General features: G+C 45.4%; 1 protein-coding gene across 3 annotated transcripts in view; it reads left to right on the plus strand.

Annotated features, from left to right (window-relative positions):
* The window catches only part of STAB2 (stabilin 2), a 147,771-nt gene that overhangs the window by 90,044 nt on the left and 33,859 nt on the right, over positions 1-23,868 (plus strand). For all 3 annotated transcript variants that reach the window (XM_008526302.2, XM_070600742.1, XM_070600741.1), the window contains exons 37-47: positions 798-893; positions 1,776-1,971; positions 3,673-3,768; positions 7,672-7,717; positions 8,552-8,628; positions 11,373-11,498; positions 13,284-13,357; positions 14,992-15,063; positions 21,099-21,218; positions 21,793-21,840; positions 22,673-22,756. In XM_008526302.2, the coding sequence (XP_008524524.2) occupies positions 798-893; positions 1,776-1,971; positions 3,673-3,768; positions 7,672-7,717; positions 8,552-8,628; positions 11,373-11,498; positions 13,284-13,357; positions 14,992-15,063; positions 21,099-21,218; positions 21,793-21,840; positions 22,673-22,756 (1,035 nt within the window). The remainder of the gene's footprint in view (positions 1-797; positions 894-1,775; positions 1,972-3,672; positions 3,769-7,671; positions 7,718-8,551; positions 8,629-11,372; positions 11,499-13,283; positions 13,358-14,991; positions 15,064-21,098; positions 21,219-21,792; positions 21,841-22,672; positions 22,757-23,868) is intronic.

The raw sequence follows: 23,868 nt of genomic DNA on the forward strand, positions 1-23,868 counted from the left end.
GAGATTTTTCGCTTTCTACATCTTTCATAGCCCAGTGGCCTGCTGAGGACAGGAGCAAGAAATTTTATCAGAGAAGGCAGACTCCATATCCAAAACCATACCCAGCCTGGATGAGTTCCACCTGCCTGATTTCCTTCTCTAGCTGAAGTTACAACTATCTTTCTCTAAGAAACACATGGCAGACTAGGGGGAGGTAGACATGTCTTTGAATGAATTATAATCTATGTTTCTTGTAACTACTTATTGTAAATGCTACTTCTCATAAAGTTCCAACCATCACAAAGAATAAATACTCATGCACCTTCTGTAGCATGATAATAATAATTCATCATGGTGACAATGCTGATTCTCTCATTTGAATTTTAATTTAATCTTGTATTATATTTCACAAGTCTTTGAAAACAGCCTTAATTCTTTCTCAGACCAAGGCAGAAGATAAGTCAATAAATAAATAGAAATCAAGTCTCAGATCAACCAATATACAGTGCTGGAAGGACATTTTTATCTGATTTACTCTATGATATTCTTCCTAACTTAAATTAGTCTTCTAGAGAAAAGTTCTTTCTATAGACTACTACCTTATAGAGTAATTATTTGGGTTTGTCCACCTGGTGTTCTGGCAGCCAATATTGCGTTTCTGTATTTTCTTTCTTATGAAGCATCTCCAAAAAACCATCTCCGTCCCTTTCTAGAACATTTTAGTCAGAGAGACAGCCATGCATCACTCACCTACTTGCTTCTAGAGATTGGAAAACTTTTCCCAGCTAAAGAGCTGATATAATTATTACATTTCATAGGGTGAAGAGACAAAGAAATGTATCTACACCGTTTATTTCATGGGCAAGCGATCCGTGTTCATTGGGTGCCAGCCAAAATGTGTGAAAACTGTCATTGTGAGTACGCTGATTTAACCATCTTTCTAATTATTGCAGCGACATCGGGACATCTAATCATATGTTATACTTTTCAAAATGCCTTTGCATGGATTCTTTCTGCCACCTCCGCTTCCTCCTCACTATGCTCGTTATCGTCATCATTCAGAGTAGCAGTGGTGGCAATAAACCTCAGGGCAGCCTTACGAGTAGGCAAATAGGTAAAAGCTGCAATATTTAATTGCGTGATAAAGAAATTGAGGGACTGAGAAGCTCAGAGGACCTCCCTATTCTGACAACAGGGTGAAATGCCCTGTGAGCATGCTGGTGAGCAAAACAGACAGAGGAAATGGCCGATTTCCTAAGGAAAGAAAGTGTACCTGGTCATTTAGAAAACAGGACCCCAGAGCCAAGTACCTTTGGGCTGTTGCTTCAGAGTCCTCAGGAAAGTTCTTCCTGTCCTGCCTCTTTCCCAGAAGACTAGACGTAGCCTCTGCCTATCCTACAGGGGCAAGATGGTTTGGCCCTGACGCTGCACAGCCTGGGGGGGGGCAGGAGATTTTGTGTTTTAAAGGCACTCAAGAATAAAGGCAGACCCAAGCCAAGCAGACATCCTGCAGGGCGTCCCCCACGGCCCGTCCTTCGTTCTCCCTTTTCTTCATCCTCTTCTCTAACTTGCCTTTTTCCTTTCCTTCTTTCCTACCTCCTCAGCGGAGCCCTCCATCCTGTTCCTAGCGCCCCTGGCAATTGCTTAGCGTCACCTGATTTTCAGGGGTCTCACCACCCCTCCAGGTGGAGTCGAAGCTGGGGTATACACCCAGTCCCACCAGCGGGATTTCTACTCTGTGGCTGGACAAAACCAGAAGGTGAAAGTATGAGTCCAGCCTTGTCCTTCCATTTCAGACGAGAGAATGCTGTGCTGGCTTCTTCGGTCCCCAGTGCCAGCCGTGCCCAGGGAAAGCCGGGAACGTCTGCTTTGGAAACGGGATCTGCTTGGACGGAATGAACGGCACGGGCGTGTGTGAGTGTGGAGAGGGCTTCACGGGGACGGCCTGCGAGACCTGCACTGAGGGCAAGTATGGCGTCCACTGCGACCAAGGTGAGCGCCCTACTCCCCACCCAGGCGGCCTCCTGGGCGCCTGAAACCAAGCGGGAATGTGCAAGAAAAGAGTGATTCCCCACGTGCTCCCTGACCAACCAGTCTCCCCAGCCAGGCTGGAATCCCATCTCTATTATGTGGATTATAAGAACATCCGTATGGTGTAATTGGCATAAGGCAGTGTTTCCAGACATTCTTAATCACTAATCTACCCCCAGTCTGTTCATTGGCATCCCCCAACCCAAGCACATGAGTCTGTATTTGCCCATGCACACTGGTCCTCATGGTTATACTCTCAGTTTTGGACATTGCTTGATACTTTGAAATGCACATTTGTGCACATTATCTCCTTTAATCCACACAGGAACCTTATATACTTGGGTATTGTTATACCCATTTTACAGATGAGGCTATTAAGGCCAAGAAGTTGAATGTCTTCTCCCAAGGTCACACCTGGTGAGAAGCAGAACTGAGATTTGAAGGCACACCTTGCTTGACTCCAGAGCCTTGTTCCTGAATCATGCTGGCCTCGATGTGAAGATCACTCTATCAATTCACCCTCAAGAACACCCTAAGCTGTTTTCACAAAAATCATCATCTGTGGGAGCCAAGTCCTCTGCATCCTCTCACCCTGACTTCCTTGTGCCCAGGGACACACACTGATAAGAGAGTTGACTTGGGAGAAGGGATTTCCTTGTCCATGAGGAGAACACAAAGCATTTTTTCTACCCTGTACTAAAAATCATAAATTTGATCTGGCTGTCACTGTTTTCTTTTTTTTTCTTTTTTTTCTTTTTTTTTTTTTTGGTGAGAAAGATTTGCCCTGAGCTAAAATCCGTGCCAGTCTTCCTCTGCTTTGTATGTGGGATGCCTCCACAGTGTGGCTGATGAGGGGAGTAGGTCGGCACCAGGGATCCGAACCCATGAACCCAGGGCACCAAAGTGGAACTTTAACCACTCGGCCATAGGGCTAACCCTATCACTGTTTTCTCATCAGCTAGTCTAAGCCAGACAAAATCAACATATAACTGAATCATTATAATTGGTCTATATAAGATGTAATTGGAATTATAGTACCAATTTTTTCTGTTTTTTGGAAGCATTTTCAGCTTGCATTTATGCAGGCATTCCTAACCTAAGGTTCTATGGATGACCTTCACGGGGTCCAGCAAACCCCAAAAGCTGAATGCTTTTTTCTGGGGAAGGCATCCAGAGCTTTCATCCAGTTCTCAAAGAGGCTCATGATGCCGCTGCTGCGTAGCAAAGGAATCAGCACTTCTATGTTGTTGAAGAAGGCAGGGCCACACCAGGTTTACAATACCTACAAAGAAGTCCACTTCAGACAGAAGTCCACTCTCAGAGAACAAACATGGTTCCATCCCAAGGGGTCCCACCTAACCCTGGATCCTCAGATAACCTCAGCTGAGGACACTTTCACCCAGCTTGGGTCACCAGCCCGCAGTGCTACACAGTCCCAAAGATGTGCTCTTGGTTGAAGCATCACTGATTCCCGTCAGCCTGCTCGATTCTATCTCCCACACCCCACCCTTCCTGTGAACCCAGCCCTCCATTAAAGACAATGATTCCCTGGAACCACATTGAGGAATTAAGTGCACTGAGAGGAAACTGTATGGTAACTGACAAATGCATTATTGAGCACAAGCCAAAAGGCTGACAATTTGTGGGCATTTTTCCACTTAGCATGTTCTTGTGTCCACGGGAGATGCAACCAAGGACCCTCGGGTGATGGCTCCTGTGACTGCGACGTTGGCTGGCGAGGAGTGAAATGTGACAGTGGTAAGGGCCAGCTCCTCAGTCCTAATGATCTGTTCTTAGCCTCACTTAGCAGCTACGTTTTTTTCCTTTGCAAAACAGAAATGACCCCTTTAGTACTTCCTTTGGCAATCAAAGTCATTCCTATTTGCAGCAAACAGTTTGTAAAATAAAGAAAAGCAGAAAGAAGAAAATAGAAATTACTCATACTCCCAAAGCAGAAAAGAACTATCACTAATATTTTGTGTTAGCCTTCCAACTTTTTCTAGGTATATAAACATAGGTTCCTGGGATCGTACTCTACATACCATTTTGTAACCTACTTTTTCATTTCACAATATATAATGGAGATCTTTCCATGTGAATAAATATAGATATCATTTTTTAAATTTCCACACAATATTCCACTATATGACTGTACCACGCTTTTTAAGCCAAATTTCTCTTATCATAATAATGCTGCAATGAATACTTCCTATATACATCTTTTTGCATTTGTCTAATTAATTCATTTGGTCCTATTTCTAGCCGAGTCTCAAGTCGGCACTTTGAGGGGAGGATTTGTTACTTGTTGCCAAGTTGTTTTCCAGAGAACCTATCCATTTCTTTTCCCGGCATTGGGTCTGAGCAGGCCTATTCCCCAACCCCACAGCATTGCCCTGATGGTTCCTAACGTGCTCCAGGTGACAGTGATGAGCGGGAACAGCAGTTCAGGCAGAAGAAGCACATAGGATAGCACAGATGTGGGACGACTCCGCACATTTAGGGAGCCAGAGGATGGCAGAAGGAGAGGAGTACAGGGGCAAAGAGGGAAGCTGAATGAGAACCGGCTGGAGGTGTAGGCAGGAGTCGGATCATGACAGGCTAAGGAGGTGGACCTTCTGCTGAAGCCAATAGGAAGCCAGTAAGAGGTTTTAAACAGGGCAGCAAGATGATCTCATCTGCATTTTAGAAAGATCATTCTGACACTACATTGGAGAGAATGCCCCTGGAAGCAGGTAGCAGAGATGCCCCCTCTTCTAGAGCAGGGGCTGGCGAGGAGTCACAGGTGCCCGCCAGCCCAATGAGGGCTCCAGGGCTGTGGGGTTGTCAGAGGAAGTGTCTTTGCCCAAAGCTCCAGCTGATGCTAAAATCAAACGAATGCAGAGTGAAGAGCTGGTTGAAAAGCTGAAGTCAGTAGTCTGAATGGTCCCAAGCCAAGGAGACTCCTAGAGCAGATATCAAATGCTGGGGTGCAGAGCCAGGGGCCAGAGGGCCTGGGTGAGGGGAGCAGGAAGCAATGGGGTCACACAAACAGGAAGACAGTCTGGGGGAATACCTAGAATAGATAATCTCATCCCCGGCTGTCACTTAGGTGCTTACAAGAGCATGGTGGGACGGAGGACCAACCGCATTTAAACCAACAGGGAACAGTCTGGAGGCTGTGGCAAGTTTTCAGGAGGCAATTAATGAAAGTCTGAACTAAGGCAGTGGCCTGATTGTGGCAGGAAAAATGGAGGTATTTGACTGATTGTCAAATGAGGTAGAATGGAGAGCACATGGCAACTGGACGCAGAAAGAAAGGAACAGGGAGGGTCAACCGCACGGATGGTGGGCCAATTCAGGAGAGGACAGTTCAGGGGAGGCTGAGTTTGAGGTGCCAGAGAGCATGGGAGTGGAGATGCACAGGAGTCATTCGCTCATTCATTCATTCATTCATCAGACACTTGTGGAGCTCCTGCCAGGTGCTGGCTGTATGCTAAGGACACTGCAGTGAGTTCCTTATGGTCCCCGCCCTCAGCAGTGTGTACCTGGAGGAGATGTTCACAGGTCCCAGACAGCCACTGTAGAGCAGGCAGTTGGGTCTGTGGGTGCAAGGCTTAGGAGTGAGGTCAAGGCTGGAGATACAAGTGTAGGAATCATCAGTGAGCAGAGAGAAGTGTGTATGCTTCACACCATGAAGGGGAAGAAGAAAGCAGTGCCAAGGACAGACCACCGGACTCCCTCCTCTTCCTGCTTTCTCTACTGTGAAGGAACATCCCGTCCTCCCCACCTGCTCGCCCAATCCAGAACCACCCACTCAGCCTCCGCGCCGCCCTCTCCCTCACTGTCGTATCTAAATCATTCCAGCCCTCCACATCCCTTCCACCTGCTCCTCCTCTCACCAGCAGCCGTGTGATCCATCTCTTTGCCTCTGGTCCCATCCTCCTCCATTTCACATTGCTGCCAGAGAGAAATTTCCAAAACACAGATGTCTTAATCAGTTTGGGCTGCTATAGCAAAGACCATAGACCAGGGGGCTTCTAAAGAATAGAAATTTGTTTCGCACAGTTCTGGAGGCTAGAAATCTGAGATGAGGGTGCCAGCCTGGTCACATTCTGTTAAGAACCCTCTTCTGTGTTGCAGACTGCCAACTTTTCGTGTCCTCACATAGCAAAAGGGGCAAGGGAGCTTTCTCAGGTCTCTTTATAAGGGCTCTAATCCCATTTGTGAGGGCTCCACCCTCATGACCTAATCACCTCCCAAAGGCCCCACCTCCTAACACCATTACATTGGAAATTAGGCTTCAGCATGTGGGTTTCGGGAGAACACATTCAGTCTATCACAATAGATAAGGTCATGTTTCCCACCCACTCCCCAGGACTTGACCACGTGCTATGGTTCTTCATTGCCTACAGGAGAACATTCGCTGCCTCAGGAGAAATACCTCAGCAGGGCGGAATACAAAGCCATTCACCAACTGGTACTTGCCCAGTTTTCCAGCCTGGTCTCCAGGGCACACCTGCACAAGGAGCTTCCAGTCTAGTATTGGAAATAAATGTCCATTAGTGTTCAAAAAATAGTGATATGGCAGTGCAGAGTGAAGGTCTTCCAAACTAGAGCAGGAAAGACAAGTCCTTCGTTCGTGTGCAAACTCTCCACTCCCAAGCCCATGGCAGACATCACTAATCAATCATTGCACTCTTTCCCTCAGAGGCCAGATAGGGGCACCACATTCTTCTCAAAAGAGCACACCATGTAGTCACTACCAATTAATTGAAGTTGGCTCAAAGCTTTAGAGCAGGTTTCAGAGAGGAGGATCTAAAAGATGATTGGTATTTCAATAGAGAGAGAATGGACAGAAAGGGATTTCCAGGCTCAAGGAATGGCATACATAAAGACGCAAAATTGCATGGCCTCCGCTCCGGCCCCTTGCAGCCTGTAAACGTTCTCTCTGACACAAAACAAAACACTTTTGTGGCCAGATGTCTGTTTTGGGACCTTCTGTGCAAGTTGGCCAGGCCTAATCAAACTCTATCCCCAAAGCTCTTAGCATGAGCATCCTCCCCAAAGGGGACTCCTTCCTCATCTCTAATGATTTCTTTCTGGATCCTCTCCTGCCAGGAATATCTGTTAGCTGGGCATCCAAGAGTGAGAACCCGCATTACATCCAGGAAATTTAGGAATTAATTTATCAAATAGATAGTGAGTACTTGCTGTGTGCCAGGCCCTGGGCTATTTCTGCATATGCAAAAAAACCTTTTAATATTAGTTACAATTAGGTGTTTGCTTGTTTATATCACTCTATGATAAAATGATGAAAAGCTAGAAAGAATGAGGTAACATAGGAAAGATAAATAAAAGTGAAAAATCAAGCCCCAGGGAAGGACGTGCATCAGCACGCAAGGGGGGACACTGTGTTTACTCATCCTGGCATCCTCATCACCCAGCACAGGGCCTGGTACACAAGAGACACTCCAGCATATTGGACCTTCAGATTGGGCTCTGAGCTTGCTGGCAGCCAATGTAAAAAAGGATTTATGTGGTCACATAGTTTTCCATAGTTCACATGATACGTACCAGTTACTTCCAAGGAGGTAAATCTTTTCCAGCACCAAGTAATAACAGAAAGTTGTCAGTGAGGTTTAGGAAAAGAGGGCTGACACAGCAATTGATTCTCTTTTTCAGAGATCACAAAAGACAACTGCAATGGGACCTGTCACACCAGCGCCAAGTATGTACCTCTGAGCCTCCTTTGGGGACAATGCCAATGGGATTCTTTACTAATAGTGTCCTCTCTGGGCCCTACCCTCTGGGAAGTAGTTTCCTGAGACCATTTCTGAGGATTTAGGATAAATTTAAGTATGAAACTAAAAATAGCTCTGCAAAGGCCACCATCAACTTGCCAGATCCAGCCTTTTGGACAAGCCGGCACCTGAGTTACCTGGCATGTTGGCAAAAATGCCAGTTGTAACCCCTGGCTCAAGCCACGAGGACACTTTCAGAGAGGCAGAAGGAGCCCCGTGGGCCTTGCATTCACCAAACCTTACTCCCCGCTCACAGCCAAGCCTTACTTGACTTCATACTCCTAATGCCCAAAGGGGCTTAATGGGTTAATTCATTAAGAGCCCAGGAGCTGGAGTTAGATCTGAATTGAAATCAGTTTCTATGATTTTCGTTGACTGCATGACCTTGAGTCAATCATTTCATACCTCTAAGGCTCAGTTTCTCCATCTGTAAATGAGAATAATGACAATATCTACTTGTCGGGGCTATTGGGTATGGTGTAGGTTACATAACGAAAAGTGTGAAGCACAGGCCCCAGCACACAGGGCACTCTCTAAAGAGCGATGGCCACCCTCCTCACTCCTGGGCCGACGCCGACATAAACGCTCTCTGTAGTTTGCCTGATAAATGGCTGCAGTTTTAGCCACCCGAAGCAGGGCCATGCTAGGAAGGGACTCTCCTCCCGAGCCTTAGACGGGACCTGCGAGTGCCTCATGGGGGCAGGAGCTGGGAAGCTGTTATGTGTTTTTCTACAAACAGCCTTTGCCCTTTCTCGTGGCAGCTGCCTTCTGAATCCGGATGGCACAGCCTCGTGCAAATGTGCAGCAGGATTCCAAGGGAACGGGACTGTCTGCAGAGGCAAGTGAAGAAGGAATTTGCTGGGGGTGACAAGGCTAGCGTGAGCTGTGGAGAGACCTGTGTCCCTGCAGACTGAATGGGCTGCTGCCCTGAACCGTTGACAGTGAACTGGATGTAACAGGGCAGCTAGCTGTGCCTGAGGGCAGGAAACCAGCTGTTCATGGACGGGGCCAGCTGGTTTGGGGAGGGGCAGGCAATTGTTCTGTTTTCCTCTCTGAATATTGGTTCACAGCCTTGATGGCAACTGGAATCACCTGGAGAGCTTTAACAAACACTGGTTTGATTGACCTGGGATGTGGCCTGGGCTTGAGGACTCCAGAGTGGGACAGAAAGGGGCTTGAGCCCTGGTTCTTCCTCCGACTACCCACATGGCCTTGGGTGGGTGTCTTAACTGTGCTGAGCCCCTCTTAGCTCATTTGCAAAGTAAACATAAAATCACCTCCTTTGCAGAGTGGTTTTGAGATGAAACGACCTCTCTGTGCACAACGGCAGAATGATGCAGCTGTTAAAAACAGCCCCGGCATGGGACTCTCCGGGTTTGAATCCAAGTGCTTATAACTTGTGTTACCTTGGGAAAGTTGCTTGACTGCTCTGTGCATCATCTTGTCATCCGTAAATTGCAGATAATAGGAGAATCTCCCTCCCTGGATTATAGAATGATAACCTGGATTAATACCTGTGAAGTGCTTAGAACAGCCCTGGCACAGAGCACTAGGTAAATGCAAGCTAATACTCTTACAGTGCCCAACACATAATTGGTGCCAGAACAATGGAAATGCTTAGCATCATTTTTGTCTTGAGCACTGTGTCCAGGCAGGCTTCGGGCCAGACTGTGGCAGAGCTGGACAATGATTACACCAATCTGCTTTCTAGACCATCTTAACCTGGGCATTCTCCCAGGATGCAGGTACCCTGACCCTGGTCCCAGATGTTTCCTGCGGTAGGATGTGTACAGTATGCTAGTGAAAACAGCTGGAAAGGACTAATAACTGGAATGCTTTTCTTGCCCTCTGTTTTTGGGAAAAATAGTGAAAGCAGAAGATAAAAGTTAATATAAGAACAACCCATATTTCTATAACATTTTCATATATATTATCAGATATGAGTCCCCAAACCTGTAAATAAATCTATATAGGTGGATCTAGAAGTTTATATGAATTAAGTGGCTTGTCCAAAGTCACACAGTAACTGAAGGTCAAGCCAACACTCAAACACACACCTTGGGACTCCAAGTGGATCTAGGTCTTTGATCCACTTTGAATTAATTTTTGTGTATATTGTGAGGTTGAGATTCAAATTCATTCTTTTGCATGTGGATAGCCAGTTATCTCGATATCATTTGTTGAAAAGATTATTCTTTCCCCCATTGAAAAATATTGGCACCTTTGTGGAAAATCAATTGACCATAGATGTATGGGTTTATTTCTGGACTCTAAATTCTATTCCATATTATACAAATATATATATACATACACATATATTCTATGCCAGTACCACGCTGTCTTTACTACTGAAGCTTTGTAGGAAGTTTTGAAATTAGAGAGTGTGAGTCTTCCAACTTGGTTCTTCTTTTTCCAGATTGTTTTGACTATTCTGGGCCCTTTGAATTTACATGAATTTTAGAATCATCCTGTCGATTTCTGCAAAGAAGTCAGCTGGGATTTTGAGGGAGATTGCACTGAATCTGAAGATCAATCTGGGGAGTAGTGCCACCCTAACAATATGAATTCTTTCAATCAGTGAACATGGAACATCTTCCCATTATTTAGGTCTTCTTACTTTCTTTCAACAATGTTTGTAGTTTGAAGTGTAGAAATACAATTGATTTCTGTCTATTGATCTTGTATCCTGCAATCTCGTTGAAGTCATTTATTAGTGTTAATAGTTTCTAGTGGATTCCTTAAGATTTTCCATATACAAGATCATGTCATCTGCAAATACAGATGGTTTCACTTCTTCTTTTCGAATCTGGATGCCTTTTATTTTATTTTATTGCCTTGGCCAGAACCTCCAGTACAACGTTGAATAGAAATGACAAAGCAGACATCCTTGTCTTATTCCTGATCGTCAGGGAGAGCAGGCAATCTTTCACCATTAAGTACGATGTTAGCTGTGGATTTTTCATAACTAGCCTCTATCAGGTTAAGGAAGTTTCCTTCTATTTTTAGTCTGTTGAGTGCTTTTATTAAAGGTATTGTATTCCATCAAATGCTTTTGTTCCTTCTATTGAGATGATCATGTGGTTTTTGTCTTTGATTCTATTCATCTGCTGTGTTACATTAATTGATTTGGGGATGTTAAACGACCTTGCGTCCCTGTGTAAGTCCCACTTCGTTATGGTGTATAATCCTTTTTGTATATTGCAAAATTTGACTCACAAGTATTTTCTTGACAATTTTTGTGTCTATATTCATAAGGGATATTGGTCTGTAGTTTCATGTGATGGCTTTGTCTGGTTTGGATATCAGGGTAATACTGGCCTCAGAAAATGAATTGCAAAGTCTTCCCTCCTCTTTCAGTTTTTGGAAGAGTTTGTGAAAATCTGGTGTTTATTCTTCTCTAAATATTTGGTAAAATTCACCAGTGAAGACATCTGGTGCTTTGCATGCTTTTGAATTATCCATATTTAACCCAATGCCTGCATTTTGAAGTGTCTTCCATTTCTCAATGACTCAAGTAAAAGTTCATCAGTGGTTTTCCCTCCCTTTTCCCCCTCTGCTCTGGGTCATCTCTCTCTTCTATAGCAATCAATGCCTGTGAGATCAGCAATGGAGGTTGCTCCGCCAAGGCTGACTGTAAAAGAACCACCCCAGGAAGCCGGGTGTGTGTGTGCAAGGAAGGCTACGCTGGCGATGGCATCGTGTGCCTAGGTAGGTGCCATCCCTCATCCGTCCGGTGGCAATGGTTTGAGAGTCAGAGCCTGTTAAATGATCCTGATGTGTGGGCTCTTATTAGGACACGCCACTGCTGGGATCATCTTTCAGTTTGTCTGGGCAGGAAAGTATGAGGGTGTGAAAAAGGGACCACGGGGGTATGAAGGTGTGGGATGCCCAAAACTCCCTTTGGAAGGAGAAAACTTTCTTGAATTAAACATTATAGTGGTGACTGAATTTTTAAAAATTAGTTATTTTTTATACAAGTAGCACATTCTCGTTGCAGAAAAATTAGAGAATACATATACTGGGGGAAAAATTCTGGAGATAACCACTCTTACGACTGTTGTATTACCCCATTTTGCTATGTATGCACATACTTTTTTAAACAAAAATCGAATCTCATGATATGTAGTATTTACCATGCTTAGCAATATGACTAAACTTCTCGCCTTGAAATTAAGTATCCCTCCAAATCAGTATTTAACAGCTACATATGTTCTACTATAAAGGTATGCCATAGTAAGTTGTCTGAATTTTAACTTTTTAGCTGTAAAAAAAAATTCACATAGAAGATTTGCAAGAATAGTACAAAAAAGGACCCACTTGCTCTTTACCTAGATTCACTTATTGTTAATATTGCCCCATTTCCTTTATTAATTGCTCTCTTTGTGTATATACATTTTTTTCTAAACCATTTGAGAATAAGATACATACATATATGTATGTGTATATATATATATATATATATAATATTCCCTTTATCCTTAAATTGAAGTTTTGAGAATAAGGATAGACTCTGACATAACCACAGCACAGATAGCTTCAGTAAATTTATTATTGATATAATACTTTTGTCTAATTAGCATTTGGATTCTAACTTTGTCAACTGACCCAATAATGTCCTTTTGTGACATTTTTTCCTCTAGTGCAGGATCCAGTTTAGGGTTGGGTGTTGCATTTAGTTGTCCCGTCTCTTCAGTCTGTAATCCAGATGGTTCCTCAGCCTTGCTTTGTATTTTATGACATTGACATTTTGGAAGAATACAGTCCAACACCCAAACTTTTTTTTCGATATGGATAATATGCCCTTCATTTTGGGTTTAGCTGATGTTTTCCATGATTCTGTTCAGATTATGCATTCCAGACCCGATGTCACACAAGTGGTGTTGCATCCTTCTCAGGATGTCACGCTGGAGGCTGGCAATTCCCAGCTGCTTCTCGTTTGGGATGTTAATTTTGACCACTCGGTCAAGGTGCTGTCTGATTCCTACCATGTACACTTGCTTTTTTCCCCTTTGCTACCAATAAGCAATCAGTGGAGAGAACTTCAGCATCAAGCAAATATCCTGCTCCTCATCAAAACATCCTCTGAAATGTATCATCTATTGACGATTCTTCCCTGAACCAACTATATTGTGATAGTTGCAAATGATTTCTTTTTAATTCCTAAATCTCTTCATTGATAACATGTTGGACTGGACTCCAAGACTCTATTATTTCAAGTCCTTGACTGCAAACGTTCATATTCATTTAATAGAGGGACAGATGCCAGCCCACTGACTATCCCTCTGCTGGCACAGTCCCGTCCCAGAGGAGTTGATTTTGAGAAACTACATCTGGTACCTCCATGTTGGGTTACTTTGGCTTCAGAGTTGTCAGAAAACTGAATCACACTTTGATACCCTTGGTCAGTTAGCCATCCTTGCTGATCCCTCAAGATGTCTTGACTTGAATATGAGACTTGATGCTTAGGCCAAGTGTTGGCTTTTTGTTTTAAAGAAATTAACCCGTGTTTGGAGAACCATGGTGGCTGTCACAAGAATGCAGAGTGCACGCAGACGGGACCCAATCAGGTGAGCTCCACCTCCCCAGGGGGCCTACGTCTTCCTAGGAGCAAATTCCTGGGTCCTCAGACCCAGCCCTAAGGGGAAGCGGACCTTTCTTTTAGCTTTCTGATGGCCAGAATCCCACAATTTTTCTTTGGCTTGAGGCTCTGAAGTGCATGTGCCACAGGAGAAGATAACGTTTCTAGGCCCTCTGTCAGTCACATATTCCCAACCACAGGCAACCTTGCAGCATCTCCCTAGAGAGCAGGTTTGGGGAGGTGGCAGAAATGTGAGGGCTCCAACACACACAAAGGAGGAGAGAGGTCGAGGGTGTAAAGACACAGGTGGGGAAGCTGGAGTCTCAGGGACCCAAATTCTGCCTCCCTCGGTCTCTGTCACATTGTGAAGAAGCATGATGGTCAGGCAGGAAATGACACACATCAGAAACTGGACGATGAAAGACAGTCCCCAGTGAATGTTCCATTAACCTTGTTGAGCCACTCAGTGACCTCATGCCCAGTCTCCCAATCGCAGATCAAACAAGTGCCTAAAGCGCCCAAAATAAGAAAAAAATATATTTATTTTGAAAGAACTGTGTGTGTACATGTACGTTTCTATATATAGTCACAGGGAAAACCAGAACAGTCAACGTCGGTCTACTTTATACATATTCAGGGGTTCAGAAGAGTCCTTATATCACACTACATATGGAGTGGGGGAAACCTATAAGCTTTTTAGCGCTCAGGGCCTCTAAAAGTCCTCCTCTCAACCCAGAAGGCAGTTGATCCCTGAGACAGGACCTTAGCCCAGGAGGGGCGGCTGGTGGGTGTCTTGGTAAAGGTTTGAGCCGAGATCAGGGCCCGTGATGAAGGAAGAGGAGCCTTGAGGAGAAGTGGGAACCTGCCACCTGGCCCTGGCTGGACCCGCCATGAGTTCAAGGTCTAACAAGTGGACGTCAGACCAGAGCCACCCCCTGTGCGGGAGGCTGTCATGTGGATTAGAAAAGCCGGCCCTCAGGTGGACACATCAGGAGCAGGTGCCCCTTCCTCTGGGCACACGGCCTAGTGAATAGCGCATAGCTGGGTTTCAGCCCCACTCACCCGGGTGCCAGGTGCTCCTGAGCAGAGCACATGTGACACGGGGTGAACTAGACCATCCCCAACGTCCTGCAGACAGCGTCCCCTCCCTCGACTGGAAGCCCTCTCTGACGTCCCTGCTCAAACAGGGGGCTTAACCGATGGTTTTCACACGCGCAACTGACTTGACTCCAAAGCCGTCTCCTGGCGTCTCCTAGCACCGGAGCCTTTGGGCTGAGCGTGGGTGCCGACAAGGAAAAACTGAGCATGAATGGGAGTGGGCGATAGCTTAGCTTCCTTGCAACTGAGCCTTTACCAACCAAAGAGAGAAGAGAGGTGAGTGCCAGGGTGGCAAGGGACCAAATAAGGTAAGAAAGTTAAAAAAAAAAAAGGCTCTTGGCAGCAGCGATAGGATGTGTAGGAGATCCCAGTGCTGGAGCGAAGTCTAAGATGACAGTTATCATTAGAGGACAGATATTACCCATATCAAATGTAGAATCTTCTAACATGACCATTGCCATCAGAGAATTCGAGGGTGAGGGCCAGCAGAGTCTGCCTGTGCCATGACCCGTTTCCCCCCGACAGGCCGTCTGTAACTGTTTGCCGAAATACACTGGCGACGGGAAGATCTGCACACTCACCAACACCTGCCTAACGGTGAGTGCAGCCCGAGGCCGAGGGTCAGAGGTCAGAGGTCAGGCCCGGGGTCCCCCCAACTCCTTCCAGGGGACGGGGCTGGAGGTGATCTCCCTCGGAGCTGCTTCTGGGCCGTGAGCTCGTTTCCCCCCTCATGTTCCAGTTGGAATGTTGGAGAAACTCCACTCTCTGTCTCTGTCTTTACACGGCCTTCACCTCTGTGTCTGCGTCTCCTCTTCTAGAAAGAACGCTTGTGGACGTAAGGCCCCCCAGTTAATCTAGGACGATCTCATCTTGAGGTCCTTGATTATATCTACAAAGACTCTTTTTCTAAACAAGGTCACATTCACAGATACCAGGGCTTAGGATGTGGGCATACCTTTGGGGGGACACAATTCAACCCACTGCAGGTCGGGAGGAGGGGAGGTCCTCGCCCAAGATCACAGAGCGAGCACATGGCACAGCCAGAACTTGAACCCATGTCTGTCTGACTCAAAGGGCGCACCCTTGACCACTTCTTATGGTGCTTGTTCCTCCCACGAGGTGCTGATCCCCAGAGGAGGCCCAGTCCACTCATCTTATTTCCCTTCTTCATATCACTGCCCATCAGAGAGCCTGCAGCTGTGGGCACGAGAACAGCACAGACAGGTCATAATTCAAGCCCGTCCTTTGCAAGTGAGGTCCTTACTCTCCCCTTGTGTTGGTCTGGCAAGTTCAAGAGAACACGTCCCCACATGAAATGAGTGTGTAGGGACAGCAAGGAAGAAGCTGCAGAAAGCAGGGGGCTGGGACGCGGGGCTGTTACAACGAGGCCTGTGGCCAGCTTTATTTTAACAGCAGTTCTTCAGCGCCATTTCCATTTTTTTTAAAATGGCCGCCCTGTCTTGGCAACTAATGCGATGAACCCACATGTGCCCCACACTCAGGTACAAGAGTCAGTAACTCACGGCCACTCTTCTTTCTTCTGCACCCGTGACTGCCTCCATCCATGGATTCTTTTCAAGAAGAAAGGAAGTTAGCTTTCTTGCAAGATGAGTAATATTAAAGCATGTTTTTATGTTGATGACTACAATCCAATAAAGAGAAGGGAACTGACACTGAAGGAGAGAAGGTGGATTGTTACAGGAGAAAAGTACATAAACGGGCAGTTAATCTTCGTCAGAGGAACCAAGAACATACAATGGAGAAAGGAAAGTCTCTTCAATAAATGGTGTTGGGTAAACTGGACAGCCATATAAAAAGAATGGAAGTAGACCATTATCTTACACCATACACAAAAATTAACTCAAAACGGATTAAAGACTTGAATGTAAGACCTGAAACCATGAAACTTCTAGAAGAAGACACAGGCAGTGCACTCTTTGACATTGGTCTTAGCAGTATCTTATTGAATACCATGTCTCCTCATGCAAGGGAAACAAGAGAAAAAATACACATCAAACTAAAAAGCTTCTGCACAGCAAAGGAAACCATCAACAAAATGAAAAGACAACCCACTAACTGGGAGAAAATATTTGCAAATCATATATCTGATAAGGGGTTAACTTCCAAAATATATAAAGAACTCATACAACTCAACAACAACAAAAAAACAACCCAGTAAAAAAAATGGGCAGAGGATATGAACAGACATTTTTCCAAAGAAGATATACAGCTGGCCAAAAAGCACACGAAAAGATGTTCAACATCACTAATTATTAGGGAAATGCAAATCGAAACTATAATGAGATATCACTTTACATCCATCAGAATGGCTATTATTAAAAAGACAAGAAATAACAAGTGTTGAAGAGGATGTGGAGAAAAAGGAACCCTCATACACTGCTGGTGGGAATGCAAATTGGTGCAGCCACTACGGAAAACAGTATGGAGATTTCTCAAAAAATTAAAAATAGAAATAGCATATGATCCAGCTATTCCACTACTGGGTATTTATCTAAAGAATGTGAAAACACTAATTCAAAAAGATACATGCAGCCCTGTGTTCATTTCAGCATTAGTCACAATAGCCAAGACGTGGAAGCAACCCAAGCGCCCATCAATGGTGAATAGATAAAGAAGATGTGGTATATATATATATATATATATATATATATATACATACACAATGGAATACTACTTAGTCATAAAAAAGACAAAATCACGCCATTTGTGACAACATGGATGGACCTTGAGGGTATTATGCTAAGTGAAATAAGTCAGACAAAGAAAGACAAATACCATGCGATTTCACCCATGTGTGGAAGATAAACAAACAACCACATAGATACAGAGAAAAGATTGGTGGTTACCAGAGGGGAAGCAGGTAGGAGGAAGGCAAAAGGAGTGAACGGGCACATGGGTATGGTAATGGATGGAAACTAGACTTTTGGTGGTGAACACAATGCAATCTATACAGAAGTCAAACTATAATGATGTACACCTGAAATTTACACAATTTATAAACCAATGTGACCTCAATAATATAATTTTTAAAAAAACAAGAAATCATATACATACAAGTTAGGTGCAGAAAGGACCCATCTAATTGCATGTCAATGGTTAGTTTCATGGGGGTGAACACAGGCTTCCACATTAGAGACCTGGGAATGGGTGAGTTCCAAATGCAGCACAATAGCATGTCTGTAATCAGATTTAAGAGTAACTTCTGTTCCCACAGCAAGTTTTGGATAATTTGAATTTAGAGAAGAAATTAAGACGAGCTCAAAACTATAACCTGAGTTTTTATAAAAGAACAATTGCATAAACATGGCTCTTGCATCTAATTTTTGAAACATAATACAGTTTTGGAAATAAATCAGATAGCTTTATAATTGAGATGCTATAAAACAGAATATCTATGCAAGCAAGAGAGTAACTTACTACAACGTGTAGGGGAATCACCCAGAGAAGATTTTCAATGCAGACTGTCACCGAATAACCAGTCTAGGATTCATAAGTAGAGAAGTGAATGAATCAATGTATGTGGCCAATCCCTTAACAGTCTCCCATCTCCTTCCCAGCAGCAGAGACCTCACTCTGGAGAGGACCCCTGTGAACACACTGAGTGTGATAAAGCTTTCAGTTCACCCTCCCGCCCCCCACCCTAGTCCCAGGTCCAACCAATCCCTAAATCACTGACACCAAATCATCCTTCAGCTTGCGCCTACACAGCCAGAGAGTGGGGACCTTATTAACCCCAAGGGAGAGCAATACAGTTTGGATAGCTGGAATCATAACGACAGTAAGGATTTGGGTATCTCTGGAGCATGGTGACTATTGTTAATAATATTGTCTCGTATATTTAAAAGCTGGTGAGAGAGTAGATCGTAAACATTCATATCACAAGAAAAAATATTTGTTACTATGTGTGGTGATGGATGTTAACTAGATTTATTACGGTGATTATTTTGGAAGATATAAGATATTGAGATGTTATGTTGTATACCTGAAACTAATATAATGTTGTACATTCACTATGCCCAAAAGAAAAACAGTCCTATTCAAAAAACAAAAAAAGAAAAGTACATGAGTGGGTGAGAGGAGTGGAAGAATGGGACCCAGAGCCCCCAGGCAGAGAGGGGAGCCTCAGAGAGGAGCAGGGGCATGGGAGGGAGGTAGGTAGTCAGTCCGTTAGTTGGTCAGTCAGGCAGTCAGTTAAATAGATAGTCAATTATTTAGTTATCCAGTCAGTTAGTCAAAGTCACACACCGGCACCTACTTCGTGCTGCTCTTTACTGTAAATTAACTTGAAAATGTCCACATCTGGCCATTCTACATAAATCGTTAGTTCTGTGGAGACAGGGACTGTGTGCACTTCTGAATATCCAGCGGGAAACCTTGCACGGTGTGACACACATCCCGGTCAGTGGAGACCAGGCACCGTTCTAGGCACCGGGAGTTCCTCAGGGACCCAGCAGTGGCTCTTTCCTTAAAGAGTTTACACTCAGTGTCTGAAGGATTAGTCAGTCAGTCAGTCGGTTGTTAGTTAGTCCATTTGTTCAACAGTGAAAGCAGCATGGGTGAGCGCAGGCCCAGGCGGGCGGTGCACCTCAGGACTGCAAGATGCGGAGGCTCTTGTCTGTCTGTCTTTTCCTCCATGTGGCATGAGTGGAGCTCATCAACCGAGAGTGTGGAGGAGTGACTGAGAGCTGAGGGGAGCGGTGATGGTGTGAAATGTCTTCTTCAGGGAGAGAGAAGTTTCACGTACTGGGAGAGTAGAGAAGGGTTGATGTTTGTAGGCATAACTTTGAAGGGAGCGCAGACAGCACCTACTTGTGACTCTCTCCAGCAACCCTCCACCCGTCAGGGTCAGGGAGGGCCCAGAGGCGGCAGAGAGTTGGCCCAGGCGGGCTAGGGTTTTGCCAAGCCGTTGTGTTGGGTGGAGTGAGGAGCGAGGTGGGGTTCACAGGACTCTGCCCTGCCATCTGGGCTGTGCCAAGACAAAGCGAGGAGCAGGGGGCAAGTGGGCAGGAATGTGGGTGAGAAAGAAGTAGGCTCAAAGGCCCCTGGGGTCAACGGAGGTTGGAGCCGCAGTGTTAGAACAGGAAGTTTAAATGATAAAAGTTGATGGTCCGAGAGAGCAGGATGCTTGAAAGAGAGCTTTCAGGAGTGGTCCACTTTAATGTGGACACAAAGTCAAAGGGTGGGGGCAGGACAGCAGGGAGTGGGGGCAGGTGCCATAGAGGCCATTGACACGGATGTTGACCCTGCGAAGGATGACAGCAGGCGTGGAAGGAAAGCCAGTGATCCAGGCGCCACTGCTGGGACCCAAGAAGAAGAATGGGAGACTGGAGAGTCCATGTGCCCTGAGAGAGCTGCCATTTGTAAAGGATGCGGGAGCAGGAGTGGTTTGTTAGTGGCGATGTGCAGTAAGAAAGATGCCGTTCCAGCCCCAGACCAGGAAGTGTGGGAGAAGGGGAAACAGCTTGGCCTGGGGGCGCAGGGAAAGCAGGGTTTGCAGGAGACAGACAGCTCTTCAATAAGAGGCCAAGAGAGCTTTCTGGGAACAGCAGGAGACTGTCGGGAGTTTGCTAGTGGTGGTGAGCTTCAGAAGGCAGGGGAAGGGTTTGTGAGGGCCGGAAGGGGTGGGACATGGGGTCACATCACAGGTGTACAGAGCAACACAAAGGGGAGTGTCCACGTGGTCGGAACGAAGGTTGGGTGCCTAGAGCTCTGCTGTTGACTGGGATAAACTGGGATGTGGGACAAGAGGGGATTCACCTTGGTGGTCCTGAGCATGCTGGGTACTGGACAAGTAAACTCCAGGGTACTTAGCTAGAAGATCTGGGCCCCTAGGAGAAGGTTAACGGCCTTGCAGGAGTCAGCCTTCTGGAACAGCTCACTGAGCTGTGTCAGCTTGAGGCAGGAATCTGGGGCAAGTCTCTCCTAGGCCAAAATATCATGCTCCACGAATATTTTTGAAATGAGGTTTGGGAAGGAAGAAAGATTTTATAGCCAGCCTTTAAGACCATGGATCGACCTTCTTCTCTACTTATCCCCATCGGATTTATTTTTCTGTGCTTTACATTCTTCCCCATCTGGAATCTTTGCTTCGGCTGCAGAGCCCTTCTTGACGTCCCCATGGATGTCAGCTTTGAACTGTACTTTGCTTTCTGTTTTAGATCTTCCACAGCGTATAAGCTCTCTGCAGACAAGGACGATGTGTGCTATCTATTTTTTCCTGACTGCCCTGTAGCTGATGGCTGTTACCTTTGCTGTGATGGGATGAGAATTTAGCCTAAAGCTGGGAAGTGTCAGACCAGATTGGTGCCTTTCTAATTAACCCTCAGGCGCCGAGAAATGTCTCATTTGGCAACTCTGGGCTTATCTTTACGGGGTTAGGGATCTGCTGGAAGGACCTGCCTTCCTGGGGTATAAGGCTGGGTGAATAAGAGGTCCCTCCAAGTGCAGGGAACTGAAAGGCAAGTTCAGAAAAAGGGCAAATAATGCAAAGCAGTCAGTCGGACAGCGACACAAAAGATAAATTCCAATGCAGAATTGTCTTGTGAATATTGGCAGAGCTGGCAAACTAGCTGGTCTGAGTCCCATCCCCCACCCCTTGGAATTTTTACCAGAAAAATGGCGGCTGTAGTGAATTTGCCATCTGCAGTCACACTGGATCAGAAGAAAGGACGTGCACTTGCAAGCCAAACTATGTCGGGGACGGGTTTACCTGCCGTGGCAACATCTATCAGGTAAGGCAAGGCGTGTTTCCAGGAAGTAACTCCAAGTAACTCAAAGGCACGGCCACGATGTGGATTGCTGTCAGCGGGTGTGCGCACGCGCATGCGCACGAGCATCTGCACCGGGCGTGGAGGGTGAGGCCGCGTGATACGCGTAGATTTCCACCCATTATAAAGCGCACATTCTGTTATTTGTTTTAAAGAGGGACCAGAGCATTCTGGCTGATCAAATATTCTTAACAGAGTAACTAAATCTGCCATAAACTTATAACCGATTTTTTAAAAATATTTAAACTATTAAAAATGCTCTTAAAGCTCAGAGGTTTCTAGAAATAGCTGAATGTTTCTTTGATAAATCAGGCGGTGACTCCAGAAAGGTTTTGGAACTCACAATATGTCCACATAGTCCTTCTAAATATCAGTCGTAAGCCTCAGATGAGGCTTGGAAAAGGCCCGTTGTGGCAGCTTTCCAGTTAAAAAGATGGTAGATGCTCCCAATCTTAGAGAAATTGTCCTGCGACCACCCGCGTCGTTCTTGACTGTCACGAACAGACATTAAGTGAAGCTGCCCTGTCTTTGTTTCCAGGAGCTTCCCAGGAACCCTAGCACTTCCCAGTATTTCTTCCAGTTGCTGGTAAGAATATGTGCGTCTCTCTAGCTTTAAGATTTGGGTCTCAAGCCAGATACAGGACAAACCCATAGCCTCCAGAGTTAGGGAGGGTGGAAGAAAGTCTGGGGCCCGCATTTCTGGACTGGGCTCTGTGTGGGTCATCTGTGAACTCCTCAGGCCCCGGGTGGGCAGCATGACGGATGGAATGAATGGCACACTGGCCCGTTGTACACATCAGAATGTAGCGTAAGAAAAAACTGCCGTGGTACTGGTGGAGAAATGCATTACTGGGGCAATTAGTTAACTCTTTGGGTGAGAATATTAAGTTAGAGCTTTCTTCATATCATACATCTGAATAAGTTCCAGAGTTATTAAAGAATAAAAGATAAAAATCTAGAAGAATAAAATCCTAAAATCTAGAAGAAAATATAAGGAACCAAAGGATCTTAGCATTGGCAAGATGACAATTAGAACGGTTAAGTAAATCATCTTATTACTTATATTTGTGTTATTATCCCAATTACATAAAATGGTTATATGTGGAGGAGATGCTGGAAAAGAATGCCTGAAAGTAACAGAGGTTTCTTCTAGGTGGCGGGACTATGGGGAGGTATTTTCTTCTTTATGCTGTGTTTTCAAATCTTTACTATAATAAGCGCATATTAATTTTATAAACAGATAAAAATAAGCGTTATTTCAATGACAAAGAATCTGCACAAATTTGAATCTAAGACGAAATAAAACACCGATCTCGCCTTCCGGTTCCCGCTCCCCTCGGCCACCGTCTGTTCTCTCTGATCCCCTGCCTGTGTCTGTGTTAAGTTCACGGCGTGTGGCCCCGCCTTCCTTCCCGCAGGAACATTCTGTGCGAGACCTGGCTGGTCCGGGCTCCTTCACCGTTTTTGCACCTTTATCTGCAGCCTTTGATGATGAACCCAAGGTAAGCATGAAGCCATGGGCTGCGGAGGACGTTCGGGCCTGGAACATAGTCTGTGGGTGTCACTCTGGAACCAACATGGAGATGCTTCTAAGCAGGAGATTTAGGATCCGCTGGAGCTGACCGGCAACGGAAAGGGCTGCCTCTCAGCATAGGGACCCCTATCAGGGGAAGCATTCAAATGGATTTGGAGTCACCCCTGGCCAGAGACCCTCTAAAGGACAGTCCTGAATAGGGTAGGAGGTTGGAGAAGATCAACAATCCTTAAATGATCCAAACCTCCCATAGACCAAAAGAAAAAGTGATGGATTAAAGGGATTTAAATAGATTCTTTTCTTGCAGGACTTATCAGAGCCTTTACTGTTCTAACATTCACTGGGACTCTTCACACTGGATTACCCATTAATATCTAATAATGTAGCAAACATTTATGGAGTGGGCAGGACACTGATTTAGTACCTGGCCTAGATAAATGCATTTAACCTTCATGACAACCCTGTGAGCTGAATGCTATTATTATCTCCATTTTACTGTCAAGGACTTTGAGACAAGTAACTTTCCCAAGGTCCCATGACTAGCAAATGGTAGAGCAAGGACTTGAAGATGACTCAGGAGCCTGCATCTTAACTGCCACACATGCTGCCTCTCTATGCACGCATTTTGGACACCAGCAAAGCAGGGGCACAAAAACAATGTTTGAAAGAATTTGACATTGATAGTTTAAAAAAAAAAAAAAGCATCAAAGGAGTAATCATGAAATAATGAGAACCTGGTGGGATTTTTATTACACTGAATTTCTGGTTAATATGGTTTGTCTTTTGATTTATAAATGGAGAAGCAGCATGATCTTTCCAAACTGGGGACCTCTCCAAGAAGGGATGTCCTAGGCAGTGTTTCCCAGCGCTTTCCATAAGACTTGGGGTCCTTGGCACATGTGTTGTGAGATGCTGGGCCGGGGGAACTCCAAGGTCTCTCGTGCTCTGAGCTTCTTCAAGGGAAGCAGGAAAGGAACTAGGGCCGCTTTGTCCCTCTTGCCTGCACAGCCTGTACCCCGTCACCCTGACCACAAGCCACCCTGACTGCCTACTTCCCAGGGTCCCGGTGGGGAGAGTGGG

This window comes from Equus przewalskii, chromosome 29, assembly GCF_037783145.1.
Source record: "Equus przewalskii isolate Varuska chromosome 29, EquPr2, whole genome shotgun sequence".
Taxonomy (NCBI): Eukaryota; Metazoa; Chordata; class Mammalia; order Perissodactyla; family Equidae; genus Equus; species Equus przewalskii.